At 35.8% G+C, this 18,800-nt stretch overlaps 1 protein-coding gene across 2 annotated transcripts in view; it reads right to left on the bottom strand.

Moving 5' to 3' along the window:
• CPED1 (cadherin like and PC-esterase domain containing 1) overlaps positions 1 to 18,800 on the bottom strand; it is a 250,109-nt gene that overhangs the window by 183,160 nt on the left and 48,149 nt on the right. For both annotated transcript variants that reach the window (XM_019750063.2, XM_019750062.2), the window contains 2 exons: positions 11,138 to 11,244; positions 5,349 to 5,424 (listed from right to left, as the gene is read on the bottom strand). In XM_019750063.2, the coding sequence (XP_019605622.2) occupies positions 5,349 to 5,424; positions 11,138 to 11,244 (183 nt within the window). The remainder of the gene's footprint in view (positions 1 to 5,348; positions 5,425 to 11,137; positions 11,245 to 18,800) is intronic.

The raw sequence follows: 18,800 nt of genomic DNA on the forward strand, positions 1-18,800 counted from the left end.
TGATGGGAAACTAAAGTCACGGATTGGATGAGATCAAGGAGCTGTGAGGGGAGCATGATGAAAGGGTCATCGTTTTGACAAGAATGACGTCAGATGTGAAGTAGAGAGGAAGACGTTAACCCAGGTGACAATTTTCTTATTAACTCGTATGTTGAGTTATCAGAATGTTGCTAGAGGATAAGAAGGAGCAGTGAAGAGATACTGACAACCCCTCACAGCTCCAGAGCTTAAGGTTTTCATGGAAAACCCAGCTGCACTGTCCTCAGGGGTTAGCAAAATTACTTTTTTGTGAGGAAAATGGAAGCTGGAGTTACCGAGGGTTTAGGGACATGTGAAGATGTGCCAAGGGGACGGAGCAGAGACAAGGATGGGATAAGGAGGTAGGATTGAAGCCTTACAGGTTACAGAATACAGAAAACCTTTACACGGATGAGAAACATGAGGGAGATTTCTTTAAGTTTCCAACTTTGCAACTTTGCTAAGCTACATCTGGGTGATAGCACGTGGCCTTGTACTTTCCCGTCTTCAACTCCTTTTCTCAGAGACCAAAATAGCTTATGGTAAAGAGTCTATAAATTTGACGACAGGCCAAATACTGAAAATGTGCAGGTTATCTAGCCTCTCGAGCTTCTAAATTTATTATTCATTTGTCATGTCACATACCAGGCCCCTGAACGTTTGGGTGTGTGACTTCTGTTCCAGATAAAATTTATCCCTGGATCAAATTCAAGCATCAGAGAGCTAGTTACCCGAGGCTCACTGTTCAGTCCCTAGACAGACTGTGAGCAAGCCTAATAAACCTGTGTGATTTATGAAGGGGATGGGGGAAAGATCACTCCGGCTACAGTCTCCATAATGGACTGTATTTTTCAGAGACAAGAATGGAAGTGGGAAGGCTATGAGAGAATGCCGACTTGGAATAGGCTGGTCGTGGTAGAGACAGAGACAAGCAGATGGATATGGTCAACTTTGGGAGTGGATGGCTTGCTGGTGAACTGAAGGAGAAGTTGAATGCACTTCCAGATATCCTACCAGTTAGAAATGTATTGGGTTTGCAAGCTTCTTTTATAAAATGCAAATACATGTAAGAGGCTTACGACAGAGGTGAGAGTGTAATTTAGTCTGCATTAGTTGCATCAGCTTACTTCCTGCTATCACCCAGCTGAAGTCAGTCATACTAAAGACATGATTTTTGCTTGGGGAAAGCATTTTTTTTTTTTTTTTTTTTTTGTATAAAGAACATAATGGTGTGAGGGACAGGGGTGGCAGTCTTTGGAAGATAGAGGCGTGAAAAAGCACCAGGAGACACAGAGATGGGTGGCAGCATTGGAGAGCACAGAGAACAAACAAACTTTGGCCTTCTGACAAAGTACGCCTGTCTCGTAGAGATAAGTCCCCAATCTTCTCTAATACTGAGAATGTCCCGTTTCTTGTAATCTTATTGAAGGGAAGCACTCCTCCAAGTAGAGCAGAGGGGAGGGGGAAAAATGAAAGCAATAAGAACCTTCAAACGGTGTTAAGTGTCAACAATTTCCATGTTGCTTTGTTTAAATTCAAGCTAGGCCACCTGATTCTCTGACAACATTTCACTGCTATCCTATGATAAACAGGAATTTTTAGACCTGGAATATTAAAAACAATCATCAGTGCCATGTGAGAATACATAACTATGATTGATCAATACTTGCAAATAATTTCAATAGTTATTTTAAAGACATGTTTTATATTTGGTAGTAAATGTCTATAATTTTTTAAAATCCAGTCTTGTTTATATACAATCAAAGGTATTAAATTTTATTTATTGCTTTCCTTTTTCTTTATGTACTCACTTGTTACTTAAAAAATGATGATACAGATCTTGAAATGTTCTAAATGCTATGTTTGGGTACATTGCAAACTTCACGTGAAAGGCAGTGCTCAAAGCTAAGATACCACTGGAAAAAATGAGTAATGGCCAAAAATTTGGCTCATTTCTAACCTTGACTTCTTGGATAGTGAAGACGCAGAAAAAAGAACAAAAACAACAACTCACCACCCAAATAAAACAGTTCTCTGATGTTCTGTTTTGTACTTATATTCCAAATATGGAAAAGACATCCCTTTTACCAAAAAGCCAAACTTAATAAAAAGCAACAAAAAACATTAGCTACAAATGTGGGCCAAAGAAAAATGATAAAACTTGTGTTTCTTAAAGCAAAGCATTCAATGGCAAGATAAAAATAAATCTTTGCGTTACCCCATAAAAATTCCATGGATGTCTGTCTTTCAGTGTGAGTCACTAGTCTCAAGGCAGGTACACTGTTTAGCTTTGGGATGGAACAGACTGTTAGTTTCATGCTGTCTTTAAGCTCTTCTCTACGTCTGATTCAAACTCTGTCCTCCCACTTGCAGGGTCCCAACCACGTTTACCAGCATGCTCATCCCGCCTTCCTTAGCATCCCTGTCTCTACCTACTGCTTAAGATAAGACCTAGGATAGCACGTTTGTATGGGAAAAAGGCACGGTGGAATCCTGCAGTCTCCTCATTATGGATCAAGGCCAAACATCATATTTCTATAGATAACTGAAGCACAACGAGACTTTAAAGCCTGGTCAGGATTCTACATTGCTTAAGCTTCAGAGCTACACCTTGTCAGGTGTTCTCTGAAACTGCTCAGACATACTTCTCCACGCATCTTTTACATTTCTGCACATTTTGCAAACAGAGGCACTGACAACCTTGGTTCTGAACTATCTTTTCAAAGACATTTATATAGCAGATAGCCTTGAAATACAGAGATGACATCTTACTCCAGAGCAGAAAGAAGGTTTTGTTCAGTATAATGAAAATAATGTCTCCCTCGGGGGCAAAAGGCAGACATGCTCACTGCCTGTCATAATACAATCAAATTCCCTAAGGTCAGAGTTCCTCTCTTGAACCAAAAACCACAAGTATACGAGTGTCACCTACCCACTTCTCATGGCCCTGTGGGAACTGGGATTCAGTGAACCGGGACAAATGATGCTCGTCTGCCTACTGCGATTGCTGTAAATAATAGTGTCATTTGTCTCTGACCCAGGAGCACCCACAAAGCTGTGCAGGCTGACTTGGGAGCTTGGAAGTAGGAAGAAATCGCAGACCCTTCACAGTTGTTGACAGAAACATAAAGTTGTAGGGATATCAATCATATAAAGGAAAAATATTAAGTATCGAGAGGCCCGTTGCTTGATTTCTCAAATCTAGGATGATCTGGTTACCATGTTTTGAGTATTGTGTTTTAGGTATAATATATAATATTCTTTTTTCTTCAAATCAGTGTATACACACACACACACACAATTATGGAATCTATTTTTAAAATTTAGTCTATGAAAAGGTCTCATTATCCTCACTTTATAGATTAAAAGAACAAAAACAAAACCCTGAAATTAAGTTACATAGCTAATAGGTGGCAGACCTAAAATCTCTGGTTTCAAAATTTGTGTTTTGCCTTCCTCCAAATAAAACACAGCTAAAAATGCCATGGGCCATTTTGGTTTTAAATAAATAGCTAAGTTATATAGTATTGTTTTAGTTTTACTATCTTACCTTTTTAATAGTACTATATATTTAGGTACTGACATGTTGCTACTAATCTGTATTCAATATTAAATATTTAGTATCCATAACAAATAAAATGTTTTTAACCTTGTGAATATTGAGTTTATGTTATATACTACATATTCATAGAAAAAGACTATAACAAAAGCTATTGTTTATAAAGTTTAAATTATAAAATGATGCTGGAGACATATTCTTTTAAAACTACACATCTAAGAAAACATTACAGGAAGAATAATTCCATTTAAAAGGTTATATATTACATAAAACTATCTTGTTAGTCACAGAGATAAATAGAAAATAATACACTAGACAGAGTGGAGAGTGGATTATATGTATTATATACAACTTGTAGATATTCTTAAGAATAAAAAATGTTTAAAGCAAAAGAAAACAGAAAAATATCTTCTTAATTATACGGAAGCAAATATAAAATATAAACTTATGTAATGGTTGTTTGGGGACTTTTTTTTAAACTAATAATCCATTTCTGGCTATAAATGGGCATTCACTCCTATGATTCTATTCTGCTAACTCCAGTGCTAAAGAAATTTGATAATCTGGGTCAATCGGTTTGAAATGTAAATAGCAACAACAAAAAAACTTAAAGATGTAGGCACTCTTCAAAATGTAAACAATTTTTTTTCAAATTGCCTTAAGTGTATTTCTAGATAATTATTAGCAACATATTAATAGAAATAATTGCTTTAGATGCTTCTCATAAAAACATTACTCTTTTTTCATAAAATAAAAACTATCCGGTTGACATTTACAAAAACAAAACAAACTTAGAGATTATAGAGTCAGTTACAACTGTGATATAAAACAAAACTACAGAAACAAGTTTATACAGCTATTATTTATTTTAGATGAGTTACTTAAATTGAAAATTTAATTGCTGATTCATTTTTATTTTATTTTAATCCTTGGTAAATAACTGTAGAAGACTGTAATCTTTATAATGGGACATACCGATGTGGTTTAGGTTTGGTGTGGAAGCAGAAACCCCATGGAAAAGCTCATAAGTGAAGCTATCAGTTTTCTGATTCCACTCAGACACAAATTAATTTTAAAACATAATTAAATCTATGTAGATCTAAATTTTAATTATATAGTGAAATCATTTCTAGGGGCATAGTTGTTAAACATTAAATGGTTTTTAAACTAGAAATTTGAGGAACTCTTTCATGATGAGTTTTAAAGTAGAATATAATTTCATCTATGGAGACTCATAACATCTGATATTGCTTTCCACCCTAGGAACCTATGAGAAAATGAGATGGTAATTTTTATCCCAAATTTCTAATATTGTCAAAATATAGAATTTAGCCATTCCGTAGCCTGTCTTAAACAGATAAACCGGGAGGATTTCAGAAAGAAGAAACACATTTGTTAGAATCAGAATCACTTAATCATGAAGAAATGATTTTTTAAAACTTTGAGTTTTATATAATTAAGAAGTACTACAATAATTGCTTTTTTGAAAAAAGCAGCAGTTATTTTAAAGACACATAGGAAGAAAGGAATATTCATCTAAAAAGTTAGAAGGCATAACTAAAAGGAAGAATATTAATGTTTTTCTTGTTTTCCTTATTATCAAGGTTATTCATTGGCAAAACCTTGTGGATTCTCACAGATTTGTGATAATGGAATTGGTAGACGATGGAGGTTAATATGTTGATCTGAGATCTCTTCTGTCAGTGGGAGTCTGCTACGGGAGACTACATATCTCACGTGTTTATGCATAAGGAAGCAAATGAAAGATTACCTGGAAATCTTCTAATTATTTGACATAATCCTTCCTTTCTGCAAAGCTGATGCTGTATTTCTGGTAATGTGTTTACCTGAAAGGAAAGGAAAAGATTCTAGTGGGTTAGGCAGTCATAAATTCTAGAACTAAGGAAAGGCAAAGACCCAGAGGATAACAAGGTGTGAGGTATTGTCTACACCACCCACACTCTGCCCTCAAATGCAAGTCAACTTTCAGATCCAGAATAATATAGTGATTTATTTGATAACATAAAATAAAAAACTTGCCCTTAGCAATTTTCAAAATTTTGAAAAACTTGTTGTATTTCAAAGCCATGATATTTGCTAGAAATAAAAGGAAATACTTCTGTCCTTACGGGAAATAGAGCAACACACATAACTTGACAGTTACAAATTTAGCTTTGGCAGAAAATAGTACTCAACATACCTCAAAGTCAACTAAATTCCAAAGTTCCAAATGCCCTTGTTGACTTGAATCAGACATTTAGAGGAAATTCTGTGCTAAACCTGTTTCATAAGTTCGTTTCCCTTCATATTGAAAGAACATTACTGATTCCAAAGATAAAGCCCCATCACCACAAAACTCTATTTTAACAAAAACTTGTTCTTAAGAAGCTTCATAAATATTATCATAAATTCAAACATCTATTTTAACTTATAAAGAAGAAAAAAGAAACAAGCTAATTCTCTCTTCTTCTGAATTTATAGATTGATTAACTAGCTATTATCAACAAAATCTCAAAAATAATGCCAAGTGTGGTAAAGCCTTGTGTAAACCAACAGAAAGAGATCAATGTCAATTAGCTTGAATATCAGATTCATTTTTGCACAACTATTGATTACTTTCAAATTAATTCATCTAAATTAATAAAATATAATTTCTCTACCGTGTCCTGATGGAATGACTAGATAACAAGAACTCAGCTCCAGTTGGAGAAAAGAGAGGGACCCGGAAACACTGGTTGTACCCCCCTCACATTGGCAACTTTGAGCACATCACTTGGCTTTTCTCTCTCATGTAGAGCCTTTGGTCTCTAAGTTTCACTTCTGCTTTAAGATTTTATCAGTTCAATAATTCAGTCATAGTTGTAGTCACTCGAATTCGTATTGCACTGGGAATTGAGAAAATGCTCTAAGATTTCAGAGATGCCTACATTTCTCAAATTCAAAGTAAGAAGGTTCAGAGACCACGTGCAGGTAAAGAAGAGGGTTTTTATCAAGTTCTCCACTCTGACTTCCAAAGACAGGCTGGCTGGAGGGAAGGGACAGAGCACTGCAAAAGTATGGAGAACTCATAACAGAAGTTTGGGTTTTTTCTTAAGTTAACACACAAAGAGTATTTCTACAATAGATGTGAAAAGCTTCAAAAGTCAATAAACTTCAGCCATGTGTCCCCACATCAGGCAAATTCACTTGGGCATCTAGGGCCTATTGTCCTCCATAAACTGAAAGAAACAAAAGCATCCTGGTAACATGGAAAACGATAACTGAACTAACTGGCCAGGAGAATTTGTACAGATGCTGCAGAGACAGTGTATAGTAAGTTGCTGTGTCCTATCAGAGATGACTTTTAATTTCAGACCTTGGGTCAGAGGGATGAACTGACTCAGAGTCCACAAAGAACGTACTTCAGCAAACCAGAGCCAAGTCAAGGGAAGCAATGACTCCCTTTCCGCCTCCTGTTTTCCCACCCCACCCAGTGACCTCTTCCCCTGCTCTTTGCTCCAAAGCACATCTTTAGAATTCAGAGTTGCAGCAGATGACATAACCAGAGTGACCCATGACACCATAAATAGCATCTCCATTCTACTCTGGAACTGAGCAACAGACTAACCCGTTCACCTGAATGACTCAGCACAAAGAAATCAACACACTCAAGGACGGTGGGTGGTAAATCAACTACATCACACATATCTTACCTTTTCAATTGTTATACCTAATAATGATCTTCTATCTCCTAGTGCTTATTATTCTCATTTTTATGTGCATCATAAAATTTATAAGATTTGCATCATTATCAACTGGAACATCATGAAAGAACTTTTCATTTGGATTAGCTGATTTTTATATGATGAGCTTCTCCAGCTGAACATTGCAATAATTATAGTCTATCAGGCTTTATTTTGGGGGACAGATTGAGGCTCACAGCAAAACTGGGCAGAAGGGACAGAGATTTCCCAGATACCCCTGGCCCTACACATGCACAACCTCCCCCACTATCAACATTCCCCACCAGAGGGTACATTTGTTACAATGGGTGAACCCACATTGACACCGTGTGTGTGTGTGTGTGTGTGTGTGTTATAGATTGCTGTTCTGTTTTTCTTGGCAGAAAATCTTTCATACATTTGAAAGGATTAGAATGCATATAAAAAGGGTAACAACATTTGAGCCTGGGATATTTCCGAGATCAAATTGGGAGAAAGAAAGTGTGCCTTACAAAGATTTCAATTCCAACGTACCTTCTACAATCCTAATCTGTGTTAACTGCATCTAAATTGTTTTTATTACATACTGTCAGCAGTAAAAGCAAAAAATCATTCTTATTTCGTGACACATTTTAATAAGAACCAATGGATAATACTAATTATAAACATTTAGAACATGTTTATAAATCAAAAAAGTAAAACTACGGTAACACCATTAACTCATTACGGAAAACACACATTGGAATTTGGACTGTTTATAGAGCACAAGAAAACACCCAGCAGAAAATTTTTTTGTTTTGTTACTCATGAACATTGGGAGTGACACAAACTTAACATTGTGTCTTATAGGACTGTACTTTTTCTTCATTAGATCTGTACAGGCATTCATATCTTTTACTTTATCAAAAAAGCTGTTTAATATCACCCATAAGTAGTAAAAGGATTAATGCCAAAAAGAGAACCAGCTAATCAAAGAAAAGTGTTTTTATCCCCCATGTCTCTAACGTGCAATTACCATTCCGTCAAATTCACCTCAAAACGTCCTTGTATGCTTTAAAATGACAGCCAATTCAGTAGTTCTCAGTGCTCCAAGTACTAAAACAGCGTCTGGGTTTTAGGGGCTGCTAATCCTACAAACATTTAGAGCTAGAAGTGAATCTCTCTGCTCTTGAAACGCTAGAGCCTGTCTGTTAGAGGTGAGCTATGCCCCCAACTACTAAATTTCGTGCTACCTCTAAGAGTGGACCTCACTTCTCTTGCAGCATCTCATGGACCACTCCAGTTCTGAATTTATGTTACTCTCCTCCTGACGACAGAGACTCCTGACCATTCATTTTCTATACCAGATCTTATGGTCATTTTCATTAAGCACTTAAATTCCAAAGCTCTGACATGATCAGTAATTTTCATTGAGCAGGTACTCTTGCTTTGTTCATTCTACACTCATTGATAACCCTACCACACCCCCAACAAATCAGAAGCAACTTCTGCTTTGAATATTCATATTTACATACAGAGGACCTGGCTCGTGAAGCTTCAAAGTCTTCACACTCTAAAGTGACAGTTCCTAACAGGTATCATTTAGAATTTGTTTATTCTTTAAGAATAGTCATTAGAATAGACGGTAAATGCAGTGACTAAATATTTTAGAAAGGTTCTATGGTGATATGATTAAGAAAACAGAATTTGAAATCAGACTGTCTGGATTTGAATCCTGGTGGATTCATTTATTAGCTATGAGGACTTAGACAATTTTCTTAACCTCTCTGTGCTTTAGTTGTCACATATGTAAAGAATGGACATAAATATGTCAATACTGAGAATGGTACCTGGTACCAACTGGAGGCCTTGGCAAGGATAGGAGGTGGGGAGTAGAGAGCGGTTGGGCTCTTATCCTCCCAGCTCCCTCTCTGCAGGGCTAGACTTGGCAATGGCTGACTCCTTTCCACTGCCCTCTCTTTCTTGGCTCCAGCTTTCATTAAGTCCTGCTATGCCATTCCTTCTGCATTATCCTTCTTTGGTCTAGAGGTGGGTAAAAGCTTATGATGCTGCCAGTTTCTGGGGTTCCTAATATTGTTTGTTTCTCTTATCCTGCCAAACCTCTGTAAAAAGCTCTTCCATTGGTTCCTCTTCCGTTAAATTCTTTTGAGTATGGCACTTGTCTCCTGCTCAGATGTTGACTGATAGACACAGCAAATATTGTGGACTTTATCCTACAGTCGATGGGAAGCCATTCAAGATTTTTAGCACAGGAGTAACCAGGTTAGTTCAGCATTTTATATTTTTCACTCTGATCACTGTGGATTTCAGGGGCAGAGTGTTTGCTTAAGAAAAAGCAGTGAGGAATATTCAGCAATAGTCTTGGTGAGACATGGTGATTGACAAGAATAAAGGTAGTAAGTATGGATATTTGAGAAATATTTAGTAGTACGTAAAATATTTGAGGAATATTTAAGAATTAAATTTGTTAGTATTGATGATTGACAGAATGCACATGACCAGGGAGAAGAAGGGCTCAAAAGTGAAGACCAGATTTCTATCTTAGATGGTGACAGAGTAATTGATAATGCTTATGACCAACGGAACAGAAGTTATGCATAGCTTCTGAATGCAGGAGCAGAAGTAAATTTACCAGGGAGAACAATGAGTTGGTTTTCTCTGTGTAGAGTTTGAGGTGTCTTTGTGACATAGAAATGGTGATCTGCAGGCCTGACAGCCCGAAGCCTGGGAATGCAATTTGACCTTCAGACATAGATATGGGAATCATCTACAAATCGTAGCTGCAACCCTGGAAGTGGTGTTGGGAACACAGGCATTTAAGAATGGGCAGAGAAAAGGTAGCTATTAAAAACAAAATAAAACAAACAAACAAAGAAACAAATAAAAACCACCCAGAGAAGGAATGGCCAAAGACGTACAAGTACCAAAATAATGTGCTCAGCCCAAAAGCCAAGGGAGTAAAGAGTAAGAAGGAAGAACGCATTATTAGGACTGTCAGTTGCAGAAATATCAAGTGATCAGAGTGGCTAATTCAGTACTACAGTGTTTCCCCCAAAATAAGCCCCAGTTAAGATCGTCAGCCAGACGGACACATTTAGTGCGTTATGACGATGTTCCAGAAGAAGATGACATGACTGTATTTGAATAAATGTAGATTGTTGTACAGGAAAAAAATAAGACAGCCCCTGAAAATATGCCCTAATGCATCTTTTGGAGCAAAACATTAATATAAGACCTGGTCTTATTTTCGGGGAAACACGATATTTTGCTACTGAAAACTAGCTATTGGTGTTGACCCTTTTCTCACCAATTTTCTATAGGTATCAAAAATAGAACATATATAAAGTTCCAGCACACTGATTAGCACATTGCAGCATTTGATAATTTTTAGGTAACTTTTCTAAAAGCGTTTATAAACATTCACACAAAATAGTAAATATTGGATGTCCTTTTTAAAAGTTAATAGGAAATTGTACAAATTTTATTATAATTTGGGATACCAGTTTAAGTTTGAAAATAGTGATCTAGAGAATAAAAACGTTGCTTCTTTGGATGAACCTGTGGCCAGGGTAAGCAACATTCCATAGGCTATAAACTTCTAGGTCAAGTTTGGGGTCCTACAAGGTAAAACTGGGCCCTTACTGGTAGCAGCTGAACTTGAGGGGGATCCTATCAAACAACAAATGGTCACCATTTTATGGTAAATCATATAAGGCATGGCCATTGGATCTTTCTCCAAAGATGTAATGGATGTAATTTTTTAAGATTTTTTTTTCTTTTGTAACATTATAGAACAAGAAGTCCTGATGATAATAACTATAGAGCTGATTGATGTACAGTTCTGAAAAATAATATTTACCTTTTGATGTAAACCTAACTGGCACATATCTTCCTTGGATATGCAGGGTTTTCCACCAGCTTTCCTAGGAGGCAGGCAAACGAGCAGATCCCAAGAGCCCAAATTACCTAATAGCAAAACAACATTGGAAAACAAACAATTTTATCAGATTTATTAAAAGACAGTATTTTCTCCTTCAGACTAAAGTATATAATTATTTCAGTACTAAAACACAAGCAACAATGATTGTGAATATATTTAAAAGTCAATTTTCAAAGTAAGTAAAATTCAACTTTTCTAATTTAATAGACCTAATTTTTTTATATTTAGTATTGTATCCTAGGGAAAACTCAACAATCTGAAATAATATCATAAAATTCCTTTAAAAAAAGTAAAATTAGAATGTTTTAAGTCACTAATTTTATAAATTTATGAAGTCATTTGGAGATTGAGAGGAAAGAAGATTATAAAGCCTTTGAAGATGATTGCAAAATCAAATAATGATAAGAAGTCAAAACACTGACTATTTTGTTCTGGGCTTTGGCATCACCATTACTAGTCAAAGATCTTAAAAACAAATAAGCTTTTATAAGATTTCTTACAAAGAAGAAGTTGTGGTAGGCAGAAAATAAACTTCAATGAAAAATTTAAAAGACAGTATTTTGTCCAAAAGGAATTTGTAGTGTAGTCTTTGTAGAGACAGCACAGAGTTAATTCAAAATGCAGAGTATAACATGGACCAAAGCAAATGGTATTTCAATTATTTCACCAAAAACAAAGCTCTTTGCCAACAAATCCTAGTAACTTGCCAAAATAATCTCAAAAGATATACACAATGGAATACTACTCTGCCATAAGGAAAGATAAAATACTGCCATTTGCGACAACGTGAATGGATCTTGAGATTATTATGCTGAGCAAAATAAATCAGACAGAAAAAGTCAAGAACCATATGACTTCACTTATATGCAGGATATAGAACTGAAAGCAACAAAGGAACAAGACAAACAAAAAAACAAGACAGACACAGACAACAGTTTAGTGGTTACCAAAGGGTAAGGTTGCGGGATGGTGATAGAGGACAGTAAAGGGGGGTCAAATATATAGTGATGGAAGGAGAACTGACTCTGGGTGGTGAGCACACAATGTGACAGATTGATGATATATTACAGAATTGTACACCTGACACCTATGTAATTTTACTAACCATTGTCACCCCAATAAACTTTAATTAAAAAGAATCTCAGAAGAGTACTACTTTCTTGCATAATACTCGAGCATTTAAAAAGTAAATATTTGTGTGTATTTTCCCTTATTCTCTTTGATTTATTTATAAAAATTTTAATCAACAGGATTTGCATATAATTAGTGCTTTAAAAAGATTTGTGAATGAATGAATAACTAGCCCATAATAGGGTGGTAAACACGTTAGTTCAGAGAGGACACAGGTATAGGTATCTGAAAACTAACCAGAAAAGGCAATGTATAAAAGAATTGGTATTACTAGTGAAACTTCCCCCATTTTGGATGGAAATCCAGTTTAAAAACATAAGTAATTTCTTTACATGTGGCATATTTTATTGAGCACTCATGAGGTAATGTTCTTTTTTTTTTTTTTTTAATTAAATTTATTGGGGTGACAATTGTTAGTAAAATTACATAGATTTCAGGTGTACAATTCTGTATTACATCATCTATAAATCCCATTGTATGTTCATCACCCAGAGTCAGTTCTTCCATCACCATATATTCGATCCCCCTTACCCGTGAGGGTAAGGGGGGTAATGTTCTTTTGAGTAACTATTTATGCTAGACCTCACAAGTCATCTCCCATATTAGATAGTGGCTTCTAAAAAGTAGAAAATAACCAATGTCTCCAAATCGTGCCTTTTAAAAATTTCCCAGAAGCATTTCTCACTTGAAAGTATAATGCTTTCAAGGAAGGGCTTTACAGAAAGAAAAAAGAAAAAGGAAGTTTGAGAAGGAAGAGTGAATTGTAACAATTAGGAATGAAATTTCACTCTCCACTAATCTAGTCCTTTACAATTTGACAAACTCTATGCTGTCTGGGCTATTGGTTCCCCTGTTTGTAATTGTTCAGTTGCTAGAAACCTCTCCATCCAGACAATTAAGCTTAAGCTAATATCTGAGTTTTTGTCCTAGAGCTTCTGTGTTTGCTTATATCCCAAAATGCTGGAAGATAGCACACTAGATCAAAGGGACAAGAAGAAATGGTGCGGGCGATTTCGGGGTGGGAGAAGTCTCTCCATGTAATTGCCATCAGGCCTTAGGCTTAAAGGGTCTAGCCTGTTCCACAAACCCTCACTTTGAAGGAAACTACAAACAGATTCTGCTAGTCCAATCCAAATACTCTATGTTGATTCCAATACTTCATTTTAAATGTGCACCTGGTATTTTCAGCCAAAACCTTTTGATATGTTTTCAAAAGGGAAAACACAAAAGGCTGTTTCATTCAATATTATTTCTAACCCAGGAAACACCACAACCCTGGAAGAAACCTCCTGTCATAATATATTCAGCTAAATATTTTAAGAAGATAAGGATATGCAAAGAGATGATTTCAAACCATGGACTGTATTGTTTGGGTGTTAACAACAGTATATATTCCTCCAAGTCTGAGGCATGTGGCCCCTTTCACTACCCAAGGCACGTGTGCAATTTCTGGATTTGACAGAAAAAATATATATATTTAAACCATAAATGTTTAAAACTGGAAGACACATTTAAATAATTCAAAACATTAAATCTATCAAGGAACTCCTATGAATAGAAAATTGTACTAGAAATATGAAAGTAAATAGCAATCTATCTGAGGGATCTAAACATTAAAAAGAATTTAGGATCACTTATAAAGCACCCCACAGTTTTTCGACATTCGCAAGTATTACCCCTCATCTCTCAAAAATGTTTAATTAATATTTAAAAATCAAAGTTAATATTTCAAAAATACTCTATAGCACATAAATTTCCCTGTAAAATGAAGTAAAGTATTTTCAAATAATCTCTTTGTACTTCTTGTCTAATTTTTGCTACCATGGTCTGAAAAACGCTAATTGTTTCCACTCAAAATTCCTCTTGTTACCCTTCATTAAATTCTACCTCAAACTATTTTCTAGTTAAATATTTAGTAGACCTTATCATTTTCTCTTCATTTCTTTCTCCAACACTAGAAGTTGACTGCCTCTCCTGATTCCCAGAGCCCTTTTTTTTTAAAAAAAAGAAAAAGCTTTTTTTCATGATTGGTACTGTTCTAACTTGATTTAAAAAAAACCTAAAGCCACACTGAAATGTAGAAATTGGGCAGAGAACAAAGTACATTGACTAGCTAAGTAAATCACATTCAGAAGTCAACCCTGGAGCATTTGGGGTACAAATTTGTGCCTCAGCAAAATTACAAGTCACTATATTTTGAGCTTTGGGCCATGCTGACCTAGCTGGAAGCACGAGGACGGATATACACATGTCCAGTGTCACCTCAGGCACCCAGGGAGAGTTGGGCCCATATATAGGGTACATTTGGCCAGCACAGCATTTGTTTTGTTTTTGTTTTTAAATTTCAGTATTTGACAAAGCACAAATGTCAGCACAATTCACATAAAAGTTCAGATGTCAGCCTTCATTTAAAAACTTGGATGCTCTGGTAACACCTGGTCCATATCCTCCATGGCAGATTCTGGCTGGAGCTGAGTACAGCTTCTGGCATGTTCTCCAGTTGACCATAGATGCCCCACCTGGTACTAACACGGCCTGGGCTCTGCCTCAAGCAGCAGCAAACAGCGCTAGACCTGGTGCAAAATACTGTTATGTCAGTGTCCCACGAACTGCTCTTTCAGCAAGTTGATGTTCCGTGCTTTAGCTTTACATGAATTAGACTTGTTCATTACATAAATTGGTTTGGATGAGATAACTAGGCAAATTGATGTTTGGTCAGTTGGTCTTAAAAGAATGTCTGAATTGATTTCCAGATTTGGCCATGGTCTTCCAGAATTGAAAAAGGTCACTTCAACTCCTAAGACATTTTAGTGGTTACGTTAAAGTGGGCAAGGACTGAAGTGTGGACCCTTAGAGTCGTTCTTTCTCTCCAGAGCCTGGAAAAATCACGAGTGGCCTGCAGCCATCTTTTTCACTTACGTCTCTTCTCTCCAGTTGGATTGTTAAGTGGCCCAGGTCCCATTCCTAGGTGGACCTGCCCTCATCTTTTTCTTGTTCACAATCTCTCTTTGGACGCTTTCCCACATTCAGCTTGTCTCAGGGTTATTGCCACAGTTACAAGTGGCTCTAGAACAGGCTCTTTCGAGGCATTGGGAAAAACATCTTGGTATTGGTCTTACTTAGTGTGTTTCCTCTGCCCCCGGATAGCTGACATTAGAGCGTAAGAGCTGAGAAGTCACATGTGGATTTGGGGAAAAACAGGCAGAGCAGACCCTGGCCTATTTGGATTGTGGTTTCTTAGGTTTTCTTGGCAGCAGGAAAAGGAGACCTTTATATGATTCAGCCTAGCTCTTTAGAATACCACATTAGCATTTGGGTGTCAAAGCCACACTAATAAATAAGTAGTAGTAGTAACGGTATCAACAGCAAATATTTCTCTAGCACTTACAATATGCCAGGTTCTATTCTAAATATTTGTATTAATTCATTTGTTCCACACAGGAATCTGCTGGATATTATTTTTTATTATAGAAAGATTAAATAACTTGCTCAAGGTCAGCCATTTAGTTAAGTGGTGGGAAAGAATTTGAATACAGGAAATCTAGCTCTAGAGGCCATATTTGAGACCATTCTATCATTATTTGTTCAAAAAACAAGGAAGCAACAGACAAGCTTAGCTTCTGATGCCTTATAAGTGCTACTTATATATAACTCCCAACAACACTGTGGGGTAGAAACAATTATTATACCTACTTTACAAGGGAGGAAACTGATGCAAAAAAGAATTATTTAGCTTTGGTATTTTACCAACTACTGCCCAGTGCATCTATTTTCCTTTTGAGGAAAAAAAAATTACTATAACAGGGATAACTCAGATATTCCTAGACCCTCACCCAGCAATAGTGCCCTAAAGCATTATTAGCAATATTACTGATAATTGAAGTAAAATTTTCATATGTGAAAGGAGGTAGTACTCAACTGCATATGTACTCAGGAACTATAAACATTAACTTGGCCTCCACCTTCTTTTGAAAAGAAATCTCTAAAAGTTTCTTAGATTTGTTTGATGGTTAAAGTGATTTCTTTCCCTTTCACAAAGAAACAAAAGCAAGACTAGCTCCCAGATTGAGTTAGTCAAGCACTTAAATAGAGAGGTCATGGGGCAGGCATCATTCTAGGAAAACAGGATGTGGATGTTCCATTCCCCATCTCAAAATTACAAAAACATGAAAATTTTACAGGCGTCTCCCCATAACTGGGAAACAAAATGCCTGACAATACCCCTCACTATTGTGTCTCTCTAGCTCTGGGAGCAATGATGACGCCACAGACAATTTTAAGAGTTGTCAGGGTCCAGATTTATTGATTCAGATATGAAATAGCACTAGTTTTTGTTTTTATCCTTCACTAAGTATTCTCAGAAACCACCTAGCATCTTAGTGTTAAAGTAAGAACAATTTTTACAAGTTTTTCTTCTTGTTTTTCTTTTAATCAAGCATCTGCCCTGAGGAGTGAAGCAGCCGTTAGAACACTCCCAGTCTCTCACAGGCAGGCTGCCATGTAAAGCAAATAATCATTTCCTGGCTCTCAAATAACCGTCCTCATTGATAAGGTCTGCCGATCAGTAATTCAATCCAGAGAACAGCAGAGAGGGCTGAGATAGCGGCATTCTTATAAATGCTGTTTATTCTCAAAGAATGACAGCTTCACTTTTCTGGCACACTGTATAAAATCTCAGAATATTAAGTCTATCCCTGCTTTATTTTTCTCCATAGGACTTATCATCAGCTGACAGAGCATATATTTCTTGTCTATTTGTTTATTGTCTGTCTCTCTGCATTTGAATGTGAGCTCAGTGAGGGCAGGACTATTCCTACTTTGTTCAGTGCTGTATTCTCAGTACCTACAACAAGGGCTGGAATTAAAGAAAAATTCCCTACATATTAGTTAAATGCATAAATGAATGAATAATTTAATGTGAGTAGCAGGCCAACAATTAAAAATCAAAAGCCAATACATTGAAACACTTTTGTAAAAATTAAAAATGAAAGATAGTGAGAAAAAAATGTTAAAGTGGTTTTTAAAAAAGGACATAAAGATATATATTTGGTTCTTAGTAAGAATGAAGGAGGAGAAGTAAGCATAAGAAAAACAAAATTAACCATTCATTGCATTGAAATAATTACAAAAACAAATTAGCAGATTCCAAGTGCTTTACTTATTGGAAACTTTTCTGTGAATATATACATTAGGTCGAAGCAGAAAAGATTTATAGAATATGACTCAGAAAATAAAATTGTCCATGAGCTTCCAATATACATAACTATAAAACCCAAGACTCATTTACTTATTCACAGTATTAGACTATTATATTCCATAAGGATACAACTAGGGTGATTTTCTAAAATGTTTTGTTTAGAGTGAAATAGTGAAGACTTTTAATTTTTAAATAATGCATAATTTTCCTTAATAATATAAGGGTATTTCCTATTTCACTGTTCCATCTATATACCCTTCTCTTCACAGATAGATTATAGGATTCTTACTGGATAGCATTTTACTTTCTTTGTAGCCATCCTTTATCAGGATTAGTAGATGGTGTTCCATTCATGAATATATTAATTTATTGATGATAAATTATGTTCTGTGCTTGATTCCACCACTGGCGTGGATATAAATTAGCCATTGCAAAAACCTACATCTTTTCCTGAATCTTTGAAGTTTCATTAACTAGTTCCCTTAGCTGCACTCTTAATATGATAGATCTACAGAACAGTAACAGAGCACCCATAGTTAATTTTATTCATGATTTTTTTTTTAAGGACAAAAAACATTTACCTTCTTGTATCTAACACTGATTACAGCAGACACTTAGCAGATGTTTATTGGATTGAATATTTCAATTTTCAGAATTCATTTGAAAAGAAATCTTACATACAAAACCTTGAGGTCTTCAATGAATTATACATCATAGCCACAAAATCTAATTAAATCTGGTTCATTGCCATAAGAGTCTGGTCATAGGTTTTTGCTTGTTATGCCTCAGGCTTTTTATCCTTTAAGAGCTGATGATGAAAACTTTATGTTTTACCACAGAGAAATTCTAAACCATTCTATCCCTTGATGTTCTAAATCCACACTGGGGATCAAGCTTTCCTGTCCTAACGTCTACCCTCTTTCGGCCCTATGAGAGGCTGTGAAGGTCAAAAAGGTGATTTCTGTGAAGAGTTTGGAGCTCCTGAAATTCTTCTAATCTATGCATAACTCAAGAAAGTCACATTATGCTTAAACTTTTATAAAAATGTCAAAGATTCCTTCTCTGAAGAAATTTTCCATTAAGAAGAACAGGAAGGGAAATAGATCAATTTATTCCTATGAAATAAACTCAAGAAATGTTTAGAAAGCTGGCTAAAGCGCCTTCCATAGATTTTTTTAAATGACTTTTAAAAAGATTTTTATGCCACTTCTGTAGTTTTCTATTGAAGTGTAACTGATTGTATATGTGTGTATG

The sequence above is a fragment of the Rhinolophus sinicus genome, linkage group LG11, assembly GCF_036562045.2.
Source record: "Rhinolophus sinicus isolate RSC01 linkage group LG11, ASM3656204v1, whole genome shotgun sequence".
In the NCBI taxonomy this organism is placed as follows: Eukaryota; Metazoa; Chordata; class Mammalia; order Chiroptera; family Rhinolophidae; genus Rhinolophus; species Rhinolophus sinicus.